Source organism: Siniperca chuatsi, linkage group LG5 (genome assembly GCF_020085105.1).
Source record: "Siniperca chuatsi isolate FFG_IHB_CAS linkage group LG5, ASM2008510v1, whole genome shotgun sequence".
Classification (NCBI taxonomy): Eukaryota; Metazoa; Chordata; class Actinopteri; order Centrarchiformes; family Sinipercidae; genus Siniperca; species Siniperca chuatsi.
In genome coordinates, this window is record NC_058046.1 from 11611175 (window position 1) to 11635226 (window position 24052).

At 40.9% G+C, this 24052-nt stretch overlaps 1 protein-coding gene across 9 annotated transcripts in view; it reads right to left on the minus strand.

Annotated features, from left to right (window-relative positions):
• ncor2 (nuclear receptor corepressor 2) overlaps positions 1–24052 on the minus strand; it is a 96858-nt gene that overhangs the window by 58186 nt on the left and 14620 nt on the right. For all 9 annotated transcript variants that reach the window (XM_044195551.1, XM_044195548.1, XM_044195544.1 and 6 more), the window contains exons 2-6: positions 19920–20115; positions 18990–19105; positions 12613–12790; positions 5520–5702; positions 558–671 (exon numbers count right to left, since the gene is read on the minus strand). In XM_044195551.1, the coding sequence (XP_044051486.1) occupies positions 558–671; positions 5520–5702; positions 12613–12790; positions 18990–19105; positions 19920–20024 (696 nt within the window). In that variant the 5' untranslated portion in view covers positions 20025–20115. The remainder of the gene's footprint in view (positions 1–557; positions 672–5519; positions 5703–12612; positions 12791–18989; positions 19106–19919; positions 20116–24052) is intronic.

Sequence of the window (24052 nt, forward strand, 5' to 3'; positions counted from 1 at the left end):
GATTACATCAAACAAGGTAAATGAAAATGACAGATCTCCAAGACAGGCATCAGTTTCTTCAGAGACCCAGTATTTTGCTACTACAAGAGTCATCCACACTTTGTCTATGTTGTCTATGAAATGTAATGAAAAACGTGATGAAAGAAGTACACACTATGGGGCTCTACTCATGATAAGATTAGGGACTCTGTGGTTTGTTCAAAGGTTTACCTTACAGGCACTGTCATCTCCAACATTAGCTGCCCTCTCCCTGACATTAGAACCAAATAACCATACCAGGAAACAGTGAATATTCAGAGGGTGCAACAGCCTGGCTTAGTTTAGTTTGTTATCTTGTATCAGCCCAGTAAAACAACACAGAAGCAAGGGGGGAAAGCACCCATCTCTCTCACTCTTACACTCACTTGTGGTAATGAATACACTGCATATTTGATCAAGTGAAACTAAATTCAAATGCAAGGTAATTTGGACTTGAGTGGTGGGCCACAGATTCTGTGTGTGTGTGTGTGTGTGTGTGTGTGTGTGTGTGTGTGTGTGTGTGTGTGTGTTCTACTAACCCTGTTCTCATCGTAGATGATCTGCACCAGGCTGCGGTGCTTCGCCTCGCTGGGTGGTGGTGAGATGGGTCGCTCTGGCTCATGGGGCTTTGCAGCCTCCTCCTCCAGCTGTTGCTATAACACACATAACACACAAAGATGATGGTTAACAAAATGCCCCTGATCTTCCAGGAAGACCTGTTGTGAGGTTAGAGAGTGTGTGTTAGATAAACTATCCCTCCCCCAGCTCTCCAGGAGGGATGAGACCAACTGTCCTATTAGCTCTAATAGCTATTAACTCCCCAGGGGCTAGTTAATCAAAGAGTTACTACAACAGCCTGTAAACAAAGCCAATGCCTGCTGTGTGGCTGGAATATCCAATGAGAGAGAGAAAATTAAGAGAGCGAGACAGAGAGGGAGACAGACAAAAGAAAATTAAGAGAGGGAAATGTGTGAAATTAACACCAGACAAATACTGGAAAACAGAGTTCCTCTAACTTACTAGTCAACCTGGCATGTAACCAACCATTGCTTGGAGAAACAGTGAATTTTAGGAAGTACTGTCTACTGCAAACTGTGAACAAACACAGATACAGACAGCAGGTATGAATTTGGGGGTTGGCAGAGAAAACTGAGGAACTAAAAGAGAATCTGGCAGGGTTGAGGCCCATCAATCTTTATGTTTCCCTTGTCTTTATCTTGTCCTTCTTTGACATTCAATTTTCCCTTGAAGGTGTACAGAAAGAAGAGGAGAAGCCTGTTCTGACATTCAGCATAGCATATAGAAAGGAAAGCAGTGTTTAGCTCTCATAGCCCATTTACATTTAGATGCTTCTTGCATCTTTGACAGATTAGATAGCTATCAGAAATTAAAAAAGCCAAGAAGCATTAGAGGGACTGCTATTCGATTGCTCATTCTATCCAGATGTTGAAAAGGCGTTACCAGTCAGGATCATTAATCCCCCCACGCTTAACTACGTCAATAAGCAGCATGTAGAAGTAGCCACATCCATCCGCTGTGATAATGGCAGGCGATAATGAGACAAAAATTATTCAAAGATTTAGATTATTTACACATTGAATTTTCCAGCGCAACACAGAAAACAGCAGTTTCAACACATACAGTCATAAAGAAGGCATAAGGTGCTGCTATGTAGCCTTTATCATATGAACAAACCTTTGTCTGGTTATTATTTAGAGGTGCAACTCATCAATGTGTCTGTTAGTTACTTGGTAGCTAAACTGTTAGAGACAAACTTTGGTCTTCCTCAATCTTCCAAACTAGAGTATGCTTGGGCTTACCCAGCTTCTAGTACAGAAATAACAAGAACATTAATATAAATTAAATCATATCTGGATATAAGACACATAAAAAGGAAATGGGGCCTTGGTACTTGAAGTAATTTATCATTCTGGTTAAAAACCTTTTATTGGAAGGACGATTAAGTTTATTTTCCTGCCTTTAGTCAATTATTTTATAAAGAGCAAGACCAAAGGTCAGACTTTTGAGTAAAAGCTTGAGAAAAAAATAATTCGGCAGCCAGCATCGACTGACATTTAAACATTAACTCAACTTCTTAGGGGCATCGAAAGCCTCATAAGCACCTGAACCAAAACCTATCTACATTTCAACTTCATGTTACTATCACAAAAATTTAACTTTATACCCCCATTCAAAGACTTTCGACAGAGAGACAGAGAGATTTTCAACATCTTTAATTTGCCTGAAAATCTTTAGATACAGTCTATGTTCTATGAAGCTGAGTGTATTCAGCTGTAACTATCTATCTGGAGGCTAGGGCCAAGTGTCACTGAGTGGCATGCCTATAGCTGATCTACAGTTAAGTCAGCCCCTTACTTCCCCCTACTCCTACATCTCATCTCCTGTCTTCAGAGAACGGACAGACGGGCTCCAGAGGACCCATATGAGAGTAGAGAAAGATGGATCATCATGTGCCATGATAGGCCTGGATAAGCATCTGGTGAGGGAAACACAGACATTCCCATAGAGACCCCCCTTCCCTTTCCAAACCCACCGCAGAGTAAAACAAAATAAACCAGCCATCCTGAGCTTGGCTGACAAGACACAGGCTGGCAGTAACCTAAGCCCTAACCCCCACCCATCCAGTAACTTTGCCAGAAGTCTTTAAATAAAGTGTTACCGTGCTACTTAATTAGTCCAGATGTTTTTATACTTGAAGAGAGCCGAACTGTAAAAAACTATCCATAAAAACACTGCGTGTGTATTGACGGAGGGTGAGGGGAGGGGTCTTGATTTATGCCTGTAAGCAGCAGAGCTTAGCCTCTCAATCATTCTCAAGTTTCAACCCTACGGTTGGAATCCCCCAGTTTTATTTTGGTTCCAGTTGCAATTTGGTGAAATATCCAGATTCATGAAGTACTAAGTCTTTTCAATTAACAGAGTAGCAGGCTTCTCATTGTTATCTGACAACCATTGATTTCATCAGGTGAAATGTTGTCGGCAGATTTTATAAGCTGTAGCTAATTTATGTTTACTTGGACCAAAAAAAGGACAAATAACAAAACACGTATTTGGAGATTATTCTTGACCAAATAACTGGGTACTTAGAAAGGCACACTTCAGTAGGTATTTTACTCGTCGTTTAACAACATGATCAAGCTTATCATAATCAATATTTTAAGCTTATCGAACCAATAGCTCTAAACAGGAAGCTCCAGCATTCTAAGCTGTGAAGTAGCTTGTCATGTCAGTCTGTGAAACCAGCGTTAGCTCAAGCTGCTTGAGTGGAGAGATCTCAATAGTATAATTTAGTGGTCAAGAGTCATTTCATTAAGTTTAATACTGTCAGATGAGCCAGAGAACAACACATCTAGCTGTCTTCAGAAAATTAACCTAATGTTCCTTGTGAATGGTGATTTTTTTTTAATAATTGAGTATAATGAACAGTATGTTAATATAACAGCATGCATGGTGGAGGAGGGATTCAGGAGGAAAAGAGCAAGCTCAACCATACAGTTTCTCTACTAAATATGGCAGGTGGCCAAAAGGGAGACTGTGTGGCAAGGATATGAGTGGTTTAGCAGTCACAAAACCTCCACCATAATCCTCCTCCTCCCCCAGGGAAGCTGTTATTTATAGCCTTATATATTTTTAACCTACTTTTCTCCTAAATAAAAAGCCAAAGAGAAGAGAAGAGAAAAGGGAATGCTGCTGCCTGGAGGAGTGCGTGTACAGAATCGTGGCACATTGAGCAAGAAACAGCCACAGAACTTGAATGCAGTGATTACAACACAGCAAAGTCTGCTTAAGACTTTCTTGCACTGATGCCAACTGAAGCCTGGCAGGGAAAGCCACATTGGAAAACCACACATGAACATTTCAAACAAGCCAAACACTGGCATTATGAAAATTCAACAAGCATGCCAGCACTGGCAAAGACTTAGACATCTAAAAGCATGATGAATAAACTCTTCGGTACCTCATAGTGCTTTTAGGCATGCCTGACTGGTCAAAATATCTGCAGAATGCACATGAAGGACATCACAAAGTGGTGTCTGCTCAACTTTCTTCACCCTCATACATCATCTATTTTTACAGGTTGTGCACAAAATAACACCTTGTGAAAAAGAACTTTGAAGTACCTAAATCATCACTACAAAAACTTATTAAAAGGTGGCTCTTATTAAGCTGCATGCCAAGCAGTACTTGCCTTCCTAGATCGCAAAATATAAATTTTGCCATCTATGAAGCCCTTTCTGGTGCACAAGTTCCCACCGACACATCAATCTAGTGCTTTGGCGGTGATAAAACAAACAAGTTAAATCCTAGGAAGAAATATAAATCAATTCCAAAGCCAGAGACATCTACAGCAGGACCACCAGAACTTTTCTATGGTAAGGGAGTAAGCGGTACATGCATTCGTCCCGAACCATTTGGTACAGGACGTTGGGTGTGCAACTTCCTCGGATTGGTTCGCCCTGTGACCCAAACTATTACTGTTAAAATAGTCTGTCTATGTCGACTGCTCGCACCCGCAAAACAGAAATTCTAGAGCGCAAGTTTTGCCCGGAACGTTTTGGCAGAGCACCAGTTGCTGTCATTTGAAGCATGCTAGTTGGCTTAGCCCAGTTAGTCAAGCTCATGTAGTGTCGCTGCCTCTGAATGGTAAACACAAATGAAAGACCAGTTTGTATGGGAGCATCACAGTTTCCCAATATTACGATGGGCAACGATTAGTGTCTGTATGCCGACATTGTTCAGCTGAAGTTGGGTATGTCTGCGGAAACACATCAAATATGTCATTTACGACAGCATCACACGAGTGTGTTGATTGGCGGAACAAGACAAAAATAGACTGGAAGGCGAGTCCTTCTCCACACAGCATTCAGGGAGCCTCTAACTGCAGATTCAGACCGTGCCAAATCAATAACTGATGCTATAGGAGTATTTATCACTGCAGATAAGCGACCATACTCGTTGCAGAGAAAGAATTTAAGCATATGGTCAAAGTGCTTGAGCCCCACTACAATGTGCCTTCACGTGTGCATTTCAGTCAGGCTGTTGTGCTGCCCTGTATAAAGGAGTGCAAGCTGCAGTTGTTCAGGAATTATCAACAGTTACAATGGAGCATTACTGACATTTTGTTATTTATTTTTTCTTACTGACAGACAATATGACAGTATTTAAGTGCATTAACTGTTACAGTAAGAATCATGGCCAATGAACCACTGTTTAATGTTTACATTTTTCAAAATTACAAAACTACATTTTGTTTTCCTGCTGTACCGAAAATGTACTGAACCGTGACCCTAAAACCAAGGTACATACCGAACCATGAATTTTGTGTACCGTTACACCCCTAGTCTATGGAGAAACATAAATCCTTCTTAAAATCAAAGAGCTAAGCAGGAAAACTTGAAATAGCATCAGTCTGCAATCACTAAACACAAAGCAAGCCAATATAATCTCAAAGTTATGACCAGATCCATAGGTGTGCAGACCTGTTTCTTGCGAAGCTTGCAGATCTGCTGCTCCACCATGGTGATCTCCCTGTCCACACGGTCCATGTTCTGGATCAGCTCCTCCTTGGAGAAGCGAGCCGGCACCAGATCCAAGTCAGGGTCCATATGGACCGGGCTCACCGGGGAGATTGGCTCCAGTTTCCCCATGGCACTTCCACGATCCTACAGCGGCACAACAAAAAGAAAAGTGACATGGTTAGATGTAAAAGATGTGTATAATATTATGGTCCTCAGTCTTTTCAATTTTACAATCTAGCAAAAGTCAAACATAAATTCCTTTCATTAAAATCTGAAGGGAGAGGGATGAACATGGACAAAGAGGATTATTTCAAAATGGAATTTCATGTGGTAAGACAGGTCTATATGATCATTGGATGAAACTGATTACAGACGGCAGGTCAGTGTAAGGTATCTGACATACAGCGGAGCAGCAAAGACCCTCTTGATATGGCTTGACCATCTCAGAGGAATGCACTTGTACATTATCCTCTGCTCCTCTCTCCTGTTGTAAGCATCCCAGTCTTCCTCTGATTGCAAGGTCTGTAGGTTACTATACAAGAAATCATCCAAACACAGTCTGTGTATCCTTTGGGAAGGTAACACACGGCAGTAATTAAGTCCTCTGGGTAATGAAAGCCAGTGTAGTGTCTCAGTGTCACTAGACCACACTAATGAATATGAGGTCACAGTCTCCCTTGCCAGGATTATGCATAAGAGCACTGGCAGCTGGATCTGTTTAAGAGACTTTGTTTGAAATGTGAAATGCTGTTTTTAAGGACGTGCTTATTAGCATGTCTTCTGGCAGAAAAATGAAAATGGTGTGTGTCAAACAATACACAGTGCGGCACATCAACTAAGCAGCCGTATGATGAGAGAGTAGAGAGAAGCGATTCATCAAACCACTGATCTCCCAAGTACAGTACAGTACTCTCAAGTCAGCATATACACACTGTGAGTATACACTCACAATATAAACCCCTTCTTAGTACCACGTTGGACCATCCCGGGTTTAAATAACAGCTACCACACCTACTGGCACCGACAGGGAATTTGTAGCCTCACAGTGTAAAGCAGAGCAAGCAGACACCAGTGCTTCACACAACTTCACAAGGTTGACAGGCAAATTCTAGTTTTTAATTGATGTCATGCTTTAGTTCATCTCAAAAGCTGCTCAGTGGAAGCTGATTGGTACCAGGGTATTGAGATTAGGGCTGAAACTAATGATTATTTTTATTAAGGATTAATCTGCAGATTATTATTGATTAATTACTTAATAATTTGATCAATAAAATGTCAGAAAATAGTAAAAAAAAAAAAATATATATATATATATATATATATATATATATATATATATATATATATATAAAAATAAGTCCAGCAAACAGCCTACAGTTATGCAAAATTAGGAGTTGGGCACATGAAGATAAACAGTTGAAGCCAATTACTTATCTGTCGATCTAATCAAATAATCGTTTAAGTTCTAATTGAGATGACCAGGTCATTAATTTAATTTAACCTGAATGTCCCTAGATTCATCCTTTGGAGAATTCTTGTGCTTCAAGGAGCGTTATCTTGTTGAAAGTAACCCGCTTCTTCTTGGAGATAGCCATAAATCTAGTCTATGACAATGTTAATGTAGTCTATGACAGTGTTAACGTGTGTGCTAAATGCTCCCCAGCCATTACACCGGTACAGTTGTAATAATGAAGGATGTGTCCATCACATCATGTTCTTTAGATCACAGTCAACCATTGTAGTGTTTCATTTCAAACTGGAATTCATTAGACCAGACCTTTTTCCAGTCATCAACAGACCAGCTGTTTCTTAAAGTTCCTCTCCAGACATGTTTTAAAGTATGTAAAAATACTCTGCAATGATTAATATTTTGTTTAAATATGGTTATACCATGTAAAAAGTAAAATAAATAAATAAATAAAAAAATGGTCTGGAAGCAGATCTACTACTCCTCCCTCATTGAGAAATTCTGGATCTCAGAATGTCCCGCCCGCTGTGTGTTACATTGACCGGTGCTGGTGAGAGCATGGATGTGGGTGAGACGCATACAATCATGGTGAGAGAGCGGTACACCTCGTCAAGATGGCTAAAGTTATTTGAAACGTCGAAAAGATTCAGCCACACATGTTTGAGCCTCAGTCAGTCAGACCCAGATGGGGAGTCTATTGTACACCAAAATAGGCGACTCGCAGACGGATCAGAATGGTAAGTGCAGTTAGCATCTTTTATTTGTTTATGTTGTTTGTTAGCTTGCAACTGCAGTGGCTGACACAGCATTAGTGGTTGTGAAACATTCAATAATATCTGCTATGATGTTACAGTGTGTTCACATTGTTATTATGTAACGTTCGTAGATAGTGGAAGGAAGCTCTAGGGTCCGGTTTACATCCAAAAACTCTACCATGTTTGCTGTCAAAACTTTCACAACGCTAAATTTGCAAACTCTCGCTCTGTACTGACAAGTCCACTCTGCGCTCGAGGTTTCAGGTTTATCTGCCGATGGCATTGTGGTTGGCTTTCGCATTTGTGACGTCTCAAATCTAGCTTGCCCGGAGTCCGTTTGAATCTCAGACTTCAGGGAAGTGTACAGACATCTCCCCCTTCAGCAGAGGAAAGTGAAAACACCTTTCTAGTGACAAAACTCTCTTGAATGCACAGATACAAGTCAGTAAAGTCAAGGTCTGACATTTTAGGGGTCATAAACATAAGAAAAACACATTTATATATATCATTTTCACTTTAGCCTTCTGGATTGTCAAGCCACATGACGTTTCCACGACAGTTTGATGTGTGTCTCGTGTTCTGGTCGACATACACCCCTAAGTGAACTGCCTTCAAAACAGCTCTGCACACATATTACTTTTTTCAGAGCCTGGTAGATCATGCTTTACGCCAATTCTCAGTAATCCGTTCACATGCAAAGCAAGAGTGGAAATGGAGTTGCTGTTACCTGCACCCGTTTATGTAACACACACAAATGGTAAGAGAGGGGCCCACTTGTTCTGCAGGGGCAGGATCTCTAATTTTACTGATCAGTGAGTATGTGTTTTCCTAATTTCTGCATGTATGTGAGCATTCTAGAGTTCTAGCCTCCATAAATGGTTGCATGTGTGATCCAGCTTGAGTTTTGTTCTGCGTTATTTTTAAACGTCTGAAATTAAGGTTATGTAAGTGGGCTAATCTGGACTAGGCAGGCTGCATTATAGCCCCGTAGACCTGCTGTGATTGAAAATACCAGTGCCAGAGGATGTTGAGGGGCTGCCCTAGATGAAGAAGCCCAAGTTTGCCAAAGCCAGTTAGTCACAAAAATTCACCATACATAAATACAAAAAAGGAAAATAGCTCCTAGGATGGCTTGACTTTGTCTAAAACAACATTCTTGAGTGCAACTAACACCACTACCCTCCTGACCTGTGATACAGCTAAGCATGCCGAAATATCTCTCAGGGGACAAAATCATGATGATATAAAGCCAGATATCATTACACAACATGTGTGCATGGTCACCACAATCACCAAGATTTCAGAGAGATTCATAACATAATCTTGAAAAAATAAAAATGTTATTAAATGATGTGCAGCGGTTTTATGAGGGGGGCAACACATCACTGCAGTTGTCTATTCGTAATGACATTTTTACTGTTGCTACTTTGTTCTGATGAGAACTCAAGGACAGTAAAGTGTTTGCAAATTTTTAAAAAGTGTTTTCAACCATGAGAGATTTGATGGTATGACAAAACCATCAAGTCAAAAGTAGTCTGTGTTCTCCTAGACTTAAGTTTTCCCTCTGGTCTTGTGCCCTACACTGTCCTCTGTTCTTTTCAACAGTACAGCAGCACATCAACAGCTACTACACCTGTGACATAGTGTGAAAAGGTCACAGGCCAATAGCTAAGCCCTTGGCCCAGCACAGTTTACAGCTTATATGCCCTCAACAACCCCGGTCGCATTTAGAACATTCCACTGCATGATGTCTCCGGCTGTAAATGCATCAGGGTTTTTTTTTTTTTAAATTACCTCTGGGTGTTGTAGCATGTCTGTGTAAATGTGTTCTGTTTAGTGAGCACCAGCCTGTATGACTGAGTCACATAGTCTTAAGTGTATGCATTCCAGACAACAGTTAAATAAAGCTGTAGACATCCTGTTTTCATGCTAGAATGTGCATGTAAGTTCACAATAGTCCATGTCGTTTGGACATCAAGAACACAACACAACTGCAAGTACACAAAGCTACTGAAACTGAGGTAGATTTCCTTGTGTTTCAAAACTGAATTTCATTGTAAAGGGGAAATAATTTAAACTAGAAAAAATAAAACTGCAATATGAAGTGAGGTGAGTGAAACTGATCTCAATGGGGCTCTATGGACTAAACATAATTGAGAAAAAGCTAAAGCTAAATGAAAATCTTTAAAATGCAAGAAACATACAGGTGTAAGTTGTGTGGCCGGCCTTGCTGTGAACTTAAGATGTCACCAACAACTTTTGATATATGTTGTTGCTTCCTTTTTCATATTTTGTTCCTTGAGCCAAAGACTGATTGTGAACACTTATGTCAATTCTATGTCACCGTCTTGCAAAGTTACTAAATGTGAACTACTGCTGCTTAATGGATGTTGTCTTAAATGCTGGGCTGCAACTATTGCTTATTTTCATAATCGTTATTCATTAATCATTATTATGACAATAATTCAAGTAATTGAATAGAATACTTTTAAGTAAGAAGAAGAGTAAATTAAAGGGAAAACAAGTGGGTCAGGTGACTCTTTCAAATAATGACAGGTTTCCTTGTACAAAAAAATTAAGTAATATTTTTCCATATTATAGTTTATTTACATTTTCTAAAACTAAGTGGTAAAAACACCACGATTCAAATGTCACCTACAAGAATGTCACTCAAGCCTTCTTAAACTGCTGCAATACACAGTATTTGAGAGTTGTTTTGGTGGCATAAGACATGTCACTGCTGTTCTAAGCTCTGAGATAGACACGTGCTCAAAAACCAAAACACTATAGAATCTAGTAAGTGAACCTTGAGTTTAGAATATTTTAATCACAGATATGCGTTATGGTTTGTAAAGTTTACCACCTTCCCTGCCGTTGCTCTGTATACACTGACGCAGCTAAAAAAAACAAAGTGCAAAGTTGACTTGGGGTCTTCTCGGCTGATGACCCGAGCAATCGACTTTTAGGGGGAAGCCCTATTCACCTTATTTTCAAATGCAGACGTAAACAGTTGGTCGGAGAGAGAGAATATTATATATTACTTCGGTAAGTTAGCCTAGCCACTTCTCTGGTATCGGGTGGTTGAAAACACTCCTGCTTCAAGTAAACCTTTTGTTTGTACCAGCTATTATGGCAACCCCTAACTGCACAAACAATTCCACAATTCCGGTTTTCCTCAAAGCCATAGTGGTCTAAACAGGTCCAAAGAGGTCGTTGTGTTAGCTAGCCAATGACCGGAAATGCCTGACCGGAAGTCTTGCGCAAAAAAAGTCAACTGGCTGTGTCTGTATTTCCGCTAATAAGGTGAATACACCAATACCTTCTTATCTAATCTTATCTGCAATAAGCAGCCTATTTATTGATCTGGCTCTAGTTGCAAAGGAGGGTCAGCTAACTTGCACAGACTCATTCCAACAGAGGTTTGACCTGCATCACTGTTTTGATCTGAATGGGGTAGCTGTGCCACATGTGGATCTCCACAACAGTATAAACATCACCAATAGCACTGCTCACTCTTTGAGTCATATAAGGCAAGTTTGACATGCATAGAACATTTTTGAGAGCACCCATGTAGAGGAGGACACTCAAAGTCTCTCATTCTGATCTGATCTTATATCCTTTTTAACCACAAAATCAGGATGACTGCACAATGGTGTACAATAACAAAATGTTGCTTTGTCCTTCTCAGATTCATTGTCCATATGAGTCATGATACAAGTGTCAGCTTTGTCTGATACTAATGGCCTACTCCCTCTTTTCTTGTTAGTCTTACTAACTTACTCCTCCCTTTCCCTTTATCTATGCCTCCCTACACTTGCCCCTAATTTTCAGTTGCATCTCCCTCTCTATCATTTAGTGCACTTGCTCCATGCAATGATTGACATGACTTATATGTGTAATAGGTTTATAGCCCTCAGTGCTCTGTGGGGAATTGATGGCATTCCTGAATATTTCCCTGCTAGCTTAAGAGTCAATGTTTTTTTCCTGTACCTCCGTTATTGGTGTATCTATTTACCATTCCTTCGCTGTCTGCCTCCCCTGGCAGTTTGATGCACTCAGTATAATGTCAGGAACACCTCCCCATCAGCAGCTCTACACTGCAAGCAACTCGTTTTGATGTGAAGTTCACACAGTTTCATCCTCAGTCTTTTGAAATCTAGGTCAGCTGTATTATTAATTGCTGTTTCACAACTCCCTTAGTCTTCCCACTGCTGCTCATAGAGCTCCAGCTCCTGCAATGCAGAATCTCCTTCAACAAATTCTGGTGTGATATGTCGAATAACATCCTTTGTGGCTCTGAAGGAGGCCGGCAGGTTTAATAAAAAAAAACTAAAGATTTCAAGTATGAAATCGGAATATTTGAGAAAAAAAGGGGTCACCATATGTACACAGAGTCCGAAATAAACATCCGCCAAGCACCAAATGTGGGTAGATCCGTTTGGCGAGTAAATCTTGGAAGGCTATCCGCCACACTGGCAGGTAAATGTTTGTACCAAAATAGTCATGTAATTAAAAAAAAAAGCTATGCTTAGTCTCCACCGCATTTTGGTGTCATTAGCGGATGTGCTGCTTCTGTCCTCTTCTGTCTGTGTTGGAATTTGACACACACAACCATATGTGTTTTATGCACGTTTAAACAGTGCGAAACTGACAGTCTAGAGCACTCCTAATTTGGCAGCACTTTTTAATCATACGGGATATCAGATACTCTACTAAACTATCACTTGCCGCTGGTCTGCTGCTGCAACCCGGTATCACGGCAAAGCGTGTAATGGACATGCTGGTCCATAATCCACAATACCATATACTGTATTTTATAGTGACTACTGACCTTTGCCATATCCTCAGCCCCTCCCAGAGGCATTGGTGGCCGGTGGGATGAAGGCCTCATCAGAGACTCTGGTCCCATCTCTAAACGAGGCCGTTTGATCTCTGCATACTCCATCTCTGATTGGCTGCTGGGCTCTGGCAGGTAGATGTGCTCATAGCGGCTATGCTGCTCTTGTCCTCTGCAACAGAAAGAAATACAAACGTAGCAGATTAGAGAAAAGTATGGAAAGCTACTGAAAAATGTAGATGCAGTAAGCTACAGGCAGCAGTTGTGAGTTTCTAACGTAACACTTGATGAAAGAAAATCACAAACCTAGAACAACTCGATTTAAGACCAGTATTTTCCTTGACATATTGGTGTCTTCTTGCATCAGGTTTTCAGACACACTAGCATTGTGGATGAAGTCCTTCAGTCCAACACTTTGGTCTCTACTGAATTGCAATGACATTTCAAACAGGCATTCGTGGAAGCCAGAGGATAAACCCTATAATGACTCTGATGACTTTTCAACTTGCAATACTTCATTTACGTCAGGACACCCCTAGAACTATTGACCAAATTCCCATCAACCCCAGCTGTACTTAACTGAAATTGATGGTAACACATCAAGATGTTTAGTGTTAGCATGGTTAACATCTATTGATTAGCTTGCGTATTAGCATGCTAACTGTAGGCATGATAACAGGCTAAAGTTAGCATGGAAGGACAGTATATTGGCATTCAGCTCAAAGTGCAGTAGATCTCAGGTACAGCTGAGACTGAGGCAGATGAAGTAGTAGTAACTTGAAAGTTGTGTAATGATGTAGGAGGGAGGGAGTAGTCCCAAGAACTAATGGAAGATAAGACTAGAGTCTGGCTAATATGAGATTTTTGCGGCCGATACAAATAAAGATTTTAGAGTGGAAACGTTCACCGATTGCCAATATATTCAATTTTTGAGTTGGAATGAAAATAGACCTTTTCTATGTGGATTGTGCACCGATTTTGCCTATGTAAAGGTACTCAGAAGGTGGCTTTCTTAAACAAATAACTTTATTAAAGAATATTTATGTTAAATATTCTTTAACATGTTACATTAACATGTCAACCAATTCTAGAAATGAACCCTGAAAAAATAAAGAATAACTAAAAATAAAATAAACAGCTAAATAAACATCAATACTGTTCAGTATCAGTCAGATGCTGAAGTAGCAGAAAATGCCATGGAAATACTCAAGTACCTCTAAATTGTACTAAAGTACAGTAATAAATGTACTTAGTTACACCACTTCTCTACTAAACCACATATTCTCTACTCTATTAAACTATGAGAGTCATGTTACAGCTTTGTTTCAATTCTGAACCATTAATTCAATGGTTTGAACTCCAATCAGAAACACTTCTTTCTTGCTTATCAAAACATGTCATCTGTAGCAATATTTCGCTGTTAAAGTAACAGACACAAACATTAACTCATGGTTCGCTGCTGCCAAGTCAAGAGATAAACAGCGCCTCTGCTATAAACGTTCAGGGGAAACGTTCATTGTATCCAGTGAAAAAACAGGCTCCTGTGATTCCAATATGGGGATGTTATTTATTTACTTTCCAGCACTGCATCTCACCAGCTAGGTAGCAATGTAGCATGAAGTCAACACTCAAACCACTGCACCGTCGTCCGCTGATCTGCAGAATGATGAAGAGATGCTCTGATGCTTACCTTTCAGTCTGTTAACTGTTACTGACTATACTGTTACTAAACTATAGCTGGCTAGCTACCTCGCTAATACATCAAACAGTTCTGATAAGCATGTGTGATGTGGTGGTTGTCAGGTTAAATAATCTGAGATGTGAAGACATCAGTAACGAGACAATATTGATCTTCTGAGCAAGAGGCTTGGTGCTGGTTTTGTTTAAACATGATGGCCTAATCAAATCCCATTTATACAGGCTACATTAAACCACACAAAGACGCATTTGTACAAAAGCACAAGATGACAGTTACAGCCTTAGATCAGACTGACCTAAATCTTTACTGTTGTGTTGAAGGCACACACAAATGCCAGCTGGCTTGATTTGGTTCAGACAGAATCCTCATAAAGTAATCACCATTTTTTTCTGCAAAATGGGAACATGCAATGGGTCACTTAGTAGTGGAAAGTGGAAAGAAAGGGAGGCAAGAAAATTGGAAATGGTGACTCACTGTAACATTACCATCTAATGGTTTTAAATATAGCAGCATATGGTAGGTGTCTCATGTGGGGTTTTGCAGGCATTGCTAGACAGTCAATGGCCACATATACAAAGCCAAAAACAAAGCCTACTGCAAGTTTTGGGGGTGGGGGGGTGGGGGTGGGGTGTGTTAGACAGCAACAAGCTAAAGTGCACCATTAAAACAGACCCTTGGTGTGTAGTCAAATAAGTTGCGTTTCCACCGCAGGACGTTTCCCTAGGGACTAGGAACCTTTGGAGGAATAGTCAAATGACAGCTTCCGAATGTTAACTGCACTAGCTACTTAGATCTGGGAAATTTTACTAGCCCACTTGTAAATGGCTCTCTGTTCTTTCTGAGGGAATGGTTTTCTCAAGTCCGCCCTGGAGGCAGATTCCAGATTGTCAGTGACTTTGCTGCCAGTGTCAAAATGGAAGTGGCTTCTGAAGAGAAGAGGGAAAACACAACCATAATTGCTGGTCCAGGCCCATAATGGCCTAGTGTGTGGTTTCTCTATGTGCCAAAGAGCATGGAGCCTGCCTCTGTCTCTTAGGGTGCTGGTGGGATGGTGTAACGATCAAGACCATCCTCAAACTAGACCAGAGATTAATACGGGAGAGATATGTCATGTCACTAAATCTGCATGTTAAAAGGTGCCATGGAGTGCAGAGGACAGAAATGGATTGTGAATGCTTATCTGTGTGACTGCCTAAATAGTACCTCGAAAAACAGGGGCCAAAATTAATAACCAGATGGTGTGTGACTACTCCCCCCGAACACATTTTTCTCACTCATTCAGTCGCACACTTCCTCATCTCCATAGAGGGCTGGCACTTACATAATCACATCATCAAGCTCTAGCCCCCCCCCCCCCCCCCGCCCCATTCTCCTCTCCCTCTTGAGCGTGCAGAATAATCTGATCCCTGGGGAGGATTTGTCTGGAGGATGAGAGAAAGAGATGTGTATAAATGTGGGGGACAGTGCGTGTGTGGAGGAGAGGGACGGGGGCAACATAACACAACACCTCACAACAGCTCCATTACTTTCTTACAGGTCTGAGCACCATTAGAACAAGAAGAGAGATCATGTGTGCTGATAGCAGCCTGTTATTGTGAAAGCACTACGGCATGTGTGGCTGCCAATCTCTTCGTTGCTTCCCAGAGGAGTAGCTCCACAGCTGTGCACGGCACAGGGACAACTAACAGAGAGAGAAGCCAGGCTAACTGTACCACAGCTGGGATGAATGAAACTGAGAAAGTGCACAGAAGGAGGGACAATGGGTGGAGCCGAAAAACTTGATGCAAAATGTGCTCAAGCCCTCAACTTTTCTGTTCATATTGCTGAACAAAAACCACATTACTCAATGGCCAAAACAACAGGAGACTGGGATATTTATAACTGCTAAATGCTGGATACTGGATAAATGAAAGCTATATTCTGGAAGGTTAATTTTGGGATACACAAGGCACTGTAAAGTATGGGTAGGGCAATCAATTTTCTTAGATGCATCATAATTCACTTTGAGTAATTCAGCATTGATGCTCTAAATTCCTTATCAGAATTCAATGGTTTCCTTTTGAAATAATAATTACAGATGAAAAGCATTTGCATTTTGTTGTTTTTTCTTCTTTTGTTGTTTACTGACAAACAAATAATAAAACCTTGTAAATGAATAGCAATAAATACATTAATTCATTTAAAAAGCATTACTAAAATCACAGTCATAGTAACATGACATAATAATTAACTACAGTATAGGGCACAAATATTTAGGACAATTTGTGCAAATATTTGAAAAGACACTGACATAACTATGCAAACCTCCACATACTAAGGTCTGAATAGAAGCCTCAGAATGCTACTTTGATACCTATTTACTACATTAATCAAAGTTCACAGATAAATGACAAGAATAATCACAGCTATTGTACAAACTCATTTTGCATTATTGCACCAGATTCATTTGCACTCTACTCTCTGTTCTGGCCAGAAAAGAAACCCTGTTAAGTGGTTGGTGCTTGCTATAAAATGTATTCTCTCCCTTTCTCAAGTAGCCTGGGTGATCTCAGACAGATGGGAAGAGGCGGAGTGACTGAGATATTGCCTGGAGTAAAGAGGAGGATGAAACAGACAACTAGCACAGTGGCTCACCAGTGATTATACTGTTGCGGTTTTCTGACCTGTAATTAGGGTAAATCTGGAGCATTAACTAAATAGCACATTTTCACCTTGCTTTCAGTCCAAGACAATTAAAGACTACATGAATCAGAAATCAGAATCAGAAATACTTTATTGATCCCAGAGGGGAAATTCTTTATGAAGGATACATAGATCTATTGAGAAAGAGATAATGCCATCCTTAAAGGAAAGTGCAGTTTCTAAGGCCATGTTAGTGCTTACATTCTCAGTCAGAATGTGAACAGCCCTGACCTTGCTACAAATGGAGACATGGTGTACAGAATTACTGAGACTTATGAAAAGACGAGCACACATCTGAGAGGAGACTCGATTGAAAGATTGCCAAGGCCAGAATTACACTATTCAGACTCTGAATGAGAACGTAGAATGAGGGCTTCAGACTGGATTTTAAGCCCTCTAAAGGAATGCTGAAGGCCTGATATATTCAACTGAAAGACTCTCCACCCACAGATGCCTGCCAGCAAGACCAGCGGTTTATTTCACAGTCTCCACAAAGAAACATGGGCTAACTGATAGTCTCCCCCTTTGATATGATGGTTATTTTCTCACTACTGAAAAACAACCTCACTGCTTCACTGTAGAAGTTGCATAAGGCATCAGTCTTGCAGAAACAGGCATCATGTATACTGAGAGTGACTGCCAAAGCACCAGTGATTGAATAAAGGGTGTCAGCAAATCAGGAGCTGGTGGGTAGCAGTTGAACAGTGTGGTGTTTATTTCTGTCTCAGCCTATGACCCAGTGTTCCCACATTTTGGGCTAGGCTATGCTAACCGTTAAACAGGACCAACACACCGCTCTGTGCTTTACATTGAAAATAATCCCATCTGATTGATACTTAGAGACAACACAACACTCAACGGCCACACACTGCTAGAGTCATTCCACTATCTGCCGTCTGCTGTTATAACTCCATTGTGTTCCAGAGGCTAAAAAAGGTACACAAATCATTTGATTTATTTTGAAAGACAGCCCCCACTCCATACACAACGTACTCTACATGTAACAAATATCTGCCAGTTGAATTCTAGTAAAATAAACCTCTTGAAAATTAAATTTTGTATTTCTTGCATGTTTTAACATATGCAAAATCTGCCATGACAATCAACTGAGGAGAAAAAAATATTCTTGTGACTCATCCTTTGCGCATCATGAAAAATTCATGGTATTCACATAAATTATTCATTACTCATCAAGACTCAAAAAAGCATGGCTATATAAATAATAAACAATTTTGTAAGGTACGAGACCTGAGTCTCCAGAGAGAAAGTACCATACGTACAATGCTTTGCCTGACTTACTGTTGGTCTATTGAAGATGGCAAAACTCTGCAAGCTCCATTGCCCCGCAGAGCCGTTTAACACAACATTACAGAGGAACGGCTTGCAGATGCCAATTACATAAGGATTACAGTGGGGGAGGGTTAACAGGCAGAGGCTTTAGTAGAATAATACTGCATAAAAATGCAGCCTGCATGACGCTTCCATTGAGCATGCTTTGTCCCTCAGTCGTCAAGACTCAACAAGGACAAATACATTAAAAGGGCAAAAGGCACTGTCATGCAAATGACATAAATCTTATGTTTACTGACAGTGAACACCACAATATCTAGTATCTGAAAAAAACGTATGAAAATAAAAATATCATGTCATCTACAATCCCCAGCAGAGGAGGATGTTGAACTGAAAAGATTTATAATAATATTATTTTATAATTTTCTAATTGAAAAGGTACAGCTATTATATATAAGGCTGGAATATTTTCATTTTTGTGCAACTTCAGATGTTTTTCTTTTACATACCCTGATGCTATATTTGCACTATAAATAATTCTGCACAAATAAATGATACAACAAACAGCACCCAGTACAGTAGGTAATGTATAAAAAAACAATGTAATGACATGCACAAGGAATATAAACACGCTGTCATCTAAAACAATGCCAATATGCTGCTCATGAGAGAATAGACCTTATGAGCATGGTGCACCTACCTCTCATTCCCAGGCTGAAACTCTGAAAGTAAGGAAGGCCGACGGCGATGGGGCTGGGTCAGATGGGAGCTGTAGTCCCTGGTATGATGAGAGTGGTAATCAACCAGTCCCACTTCCTGGAACACAAACAAAATGTTGTCAGTGTGGATATCCTGCATTTATCCTCTCTCCTTGAGAATGATGCATAGACCCCATAAAAAACATTTTAACATTCCCATTGCCTGCCTTGCTTTTTCTGTAATATCCAGTCCTTTGGTCTCCAGTTCTCGTTTCTCCCTCTCCTGCCATTTGTTTTTCACACAAGTGGGGTAACCCATGCAGCTATTGTAAACTTGTGTTTCTGCCAATCAGGGATTGTGGGACACAGCCCATCAACCCTCATCTCCTTTTGAATGTGATAAGAGGGAGTGGTAGGATTAACTACAGGTGCAGCTGTAGGGATCCTGGGGGGTTAGCCTTGGATTCTCCCCCCACACAAGAACAAAAAAAGGCTTGCCAACATTGGAGGTCACTGAATGAACTACATCAGCTAGAAGCCTCTTCTTTGAAGCACAGACAGCTCTGTCCCTGATACGTAGAAGAACATAATCTTGATAATTAGGAGATGTGGGTGGAAATAATGAGGAAGGCTTTAATGTGACTTCACGATGACAACATGAACTTTCAACTCAAACATCTAATGAGGGAATAGTTCTGTGTGCACAACATTGTAACCTAGGAATGTTTCTGTTGGAAAAACACCAGTGGGGACCCTGGGGCCAGGCCCTCTCCAGTGGTTCAGAGTAATGCCCTGTTTACTAAATATCCACCAAGCAGGCAGAGCCAGAGCTTCAACTCTAGTAAAATCTCTCAAAGGGTTTTACCTAAAAGAAAAAAAGTTGAGGCACTACAGGTGGTATCATTTAACACATTGTGTGTCATGTCCCTTACCGTGTGTGCCCGTTGCAGCTGCAGTGGCAGAGTGGCAGGGTTTGGCAGGTGCCGTGTGTCCACAGTCCTTCGGCCTGGCGGCACAGACTGGGGATGAGAGGACATGCTGGCACAGCCGCTTCCTCTACAGGCAGGAAGTAGGTGTGGCTCCAGAGCAGATGCCGTGCATTATCGGCTGTTTCTCTTAGCGAGCAAACTGTAGAGAAAAAAACATGAGCCATGAGACATATTGTAGTTGAGCAACCTCAGTGAAATCACCGTGGACACCTTCATACCTGCAAAGAACAATGCATAAAAACTTAATGTAATATGCGCAACTGTTGCTCGGAAACAATTTGGTGTTTTCGGGCTAGCACCCCTAGAGTAGCTAGAGACGAAAGTGCGTGTCTCCGTCTGCTCCGGATATCAGATTGTCATCACCTCCCTAACACAGCTGCTCTCCCCTCCATTGCTCCTAGTAAAGGAGTGAGAGTCCCTGCACCTGCTAGACTGAACCCTCCTTCGCTGCGTACTGAATGGCGCACTGTCCTCACACTGAGGACTCACAGACAGAGACCAGCCAAGTCAAGCAGCTAGCCTGTAAACCAAAAATACTCTGAGTTTAATGGGGCTTTAGAGGCAACATAAATAACTCAATGACAGATAGAGATGTAGGCCTTGAGAGTCAGGCACTAGATTTTAACTAAAGATGACGTTATGCAAACTTGAGTGGCCTCATCTACAAGGAGTCTGTCATATATTGACCAAGAATGATGATATGAGTAAAAACAGGCATGCACATACCCCCTCTGTAAAAGCTAAGGGGAGATATGTTTATTCTGCACAGAGGTAAAGAGTGAAAATAAAGAGGCAAGAAGAAAGGGCCATAAACCTATTACTGTGACCATGCAGATTGCAGCACACACCGACAAAACATAACTGTATTGTTAAAATTGGAGACAATGCTGAAGAGGACTGTGGTGGACCTACGAAAATAGCTTCAAATCATCAATAGAAATAGATTTGAAGAATTTTAAGGTCTAGTTCAACAAAAATTCAATGTTCAACAAAAGACATCATTCAGCTCTGGTCAGCTTGTTACTGCACCATTCTCATTCTTCTCTCAAAGGCCTGTGATAGTAGTGGTGGGTGGACTAATACTCATGACATGTGTCCCTGTGACTCCTGCCAACAAAGAAATTAGGACTCCTGCCATTTCTATGGGCCTCTGACTAATGACGCCTCTCTCATAGCTCATGTTTCAGCGCTGTGCGAGGAACACAACAAGAGGCATGATGGCAGAAATATGGGCTCTCGACGTGGTACTGATCAAAATCTTGACAAGATAGCAAAGTGCTCTAGGTGCACTGCAGTTTTGTTAACTGAACGGGAAAGCCACCGTCACTGAGACAACCCCCCGAAAAAAGTCCACATTTTATTTCTAGATGACACTAAATGTAATCGTTTACATTCAATGTTTTTTAAAATAAACATATAGATGAAAATAATAATAATTAGTTAATAACCATAACAAGGTATGTTGAGAAAATTGGAAATGTGATGAGATATTCAATCTGTAAGATTTGCTTAATTTAGGTGCTTCCTTATTTTGATTATAACATACAATCCAAATAAAAGATGCTAGATGCTATGTAGGACTTGCTTATATATTATACTAAATTAATAAATCGTGTTTAGTGGCTTCAGATTCATGATACCATCTCCCAGGTTTGTTGACAGCTTGGACTTGATAAGGGTGCAAATGGCTGCTTGTGGTGACAGTTGACTGGCAACATATTTTGAGAGACACAATGAACAGTGTTATTGGCAGGAAAATACATATACATTTTCAATAATAATTTTATACCTAAATGTAACAATTTTAATTGACAACTAAAAAAAACACTTGGTCAAACTCATAGCCAATGGTGGTTTACAAAACTGTTTACTATTAACTCAGTAGCACTAATGTAGCACTAATGAAGCACTAATGAAGCACTAATGAAGCACTAATGACAGATCAGCTACCTCCGCTGGTGGCCATACTTCCTCGTAGTGGTCCCTTTAAAATCCCAACCTGGACAGGGTTGAGTATTGACCTCTGCAACCAGTAGTAAACAAGCAATGTTTACAGCACTATGAACCTGAGACCAGATGACACCACAAGGTGCCTACATCATTGGTATAGTATAATCTATAGTAGAGTGCCAGTGTGCCAGTCTCCATTGTGTGACTCTAGTTTTGACTCTTTTGCAGTACAAAGAGGGGCATTATCTACCCTTCCTTCCTGCTCGACTGTCAGAAACACAAAGTGTCACTTGATTTCAGTGACGCAAAGGGCTCCATTACGAAAGGCTGAACATGGCTCTGGCTTTAAGGAACAGAGGAGCTCTGTAAACATAGGCTAACAGAGGCCATGAGACAGGAAAATACTGCTGAAATTCTCACACCAACTAGAGACTTTACCTTTGTGTCAAGTAGTCTAAATTGTGGCTTCAAATATTTTCAAGTCACTGGTGCACACTTTTGGTCAGACAGACCTGGATAAACAGAGCACAAAAAGGGTAGTACGAAGGTCCTTGAGTAGACCTGACTGCTGGTGAAATACTAGATGAGGAAAACTCATGATATTGACATAGCATACAAATATGCTCAACAAAGGGCAGAAAAAGAGGCCAGCAAGACAAAGAGAGGGTGAGATAAGCCATCCTCCTTGGAAGTCTCCCTTTGATGACTGTCCAGTCCAGAGCGATTCCCCAGAAAAGGACGAAAACAAGTCTGAGGCAGTCATAAGATCTGCAGAGGACAAAAAACCTGAATCAAGATGAGAGAGCCAACACAATGAGAGAGCTTTGACATAAACTCTGAGGCGAATGGGGCCTTCCAGACGAAAGGCTAAACACATGCACTGGCACTGCTACAGACACCTACAGGCAAGTCAATGGCTCACTGCCAACACTGTGAATGAACTCAGTCACCCCACTCTCTCACTCTAGCGTGCTTTCCTTCTCCCCTCTTTTGCTTTCGTCTTATGCATAGAGTAGAGTGGGCCTCAGCCTTCAGCGGTGCAAGCCAATATTTCATCCTCTTACCCCCCACCCTCCCTCTCCATTTTAGGAATGGCTATGGAAATACTAGCACAGAGCACACAGACAGCTTCCAGCCTGCCAAAGAAAGCAGGAGGCTGACTTCAAAACAGCATAATTCTACTGACATAAACAATTAATCAAATCTCTGTCTAGTCTGACTTGGTAGCTTGACAGTCAAGCTCTTACACTCTCTCTCTTAAAGAGAGTACAAGGGATTCAACAGCTTGTAGCATATTTTTGATAAGAGCCTTGATAACATGGCTTGGACCTTGATAGAACCACGGGTGTGATTGGCCCATCACCACAACATCAATAATGTACTGTTAATAATATGCCCATAAAAATATTATGCCAGTATTTTTACACAGAAAAAAACACATTAGGGAATTGAGCTGTCAGCAAGGACTTCTGCAATTATCACGACAGCCAAATGAGATGATGGCTCCATTCAAATGCATGGAGCTGTTGAGTGAACTGTAATGGGCATAAGGCTGGGTCTGAGAACAACATCAGAAGTCTATAAAACGGTGCCCTAGAGAGCTGAGCTCAAGGGAGGGGGCTGCTAGGATTCTCAGCCTAGGAATGTGGCACCCTGTCAGGTCTCATAAGGATTTATCTCCCTGGAGCCTCATTACCAAAGGGCTCTGGACAAGGAGGCTCTCTCTCACTTACCCTTTCACTCGCTCACCCTCAACCGCAGTACTGAACTATTCACATACACTATACATGAATGCAAACACTTTCTTTCTGAATGATTTTCAAATGACTTATCTTTACTTAAAGCATGGGTGGTCCAGTTCACATTACGAGATATATACAAAAAGTGACACTAGGTATTGGGACCCTAACAACACCTAGCAGTCATTACAACTAAATCTTGAGGAAATTCGGCATTGGCTTCGACTCTCATTTGTAGGCCTGTCACGATAATTACTGTCGACTTATCTTACAATATGTGGACATGACCTCTATCATTTCTGCCGACCACAATATTGGCCATTGTGTTTACATGCTGTTTGTTTACATAAGAATGTCACCAACATTTTAGCCAACATGATGCCAGAA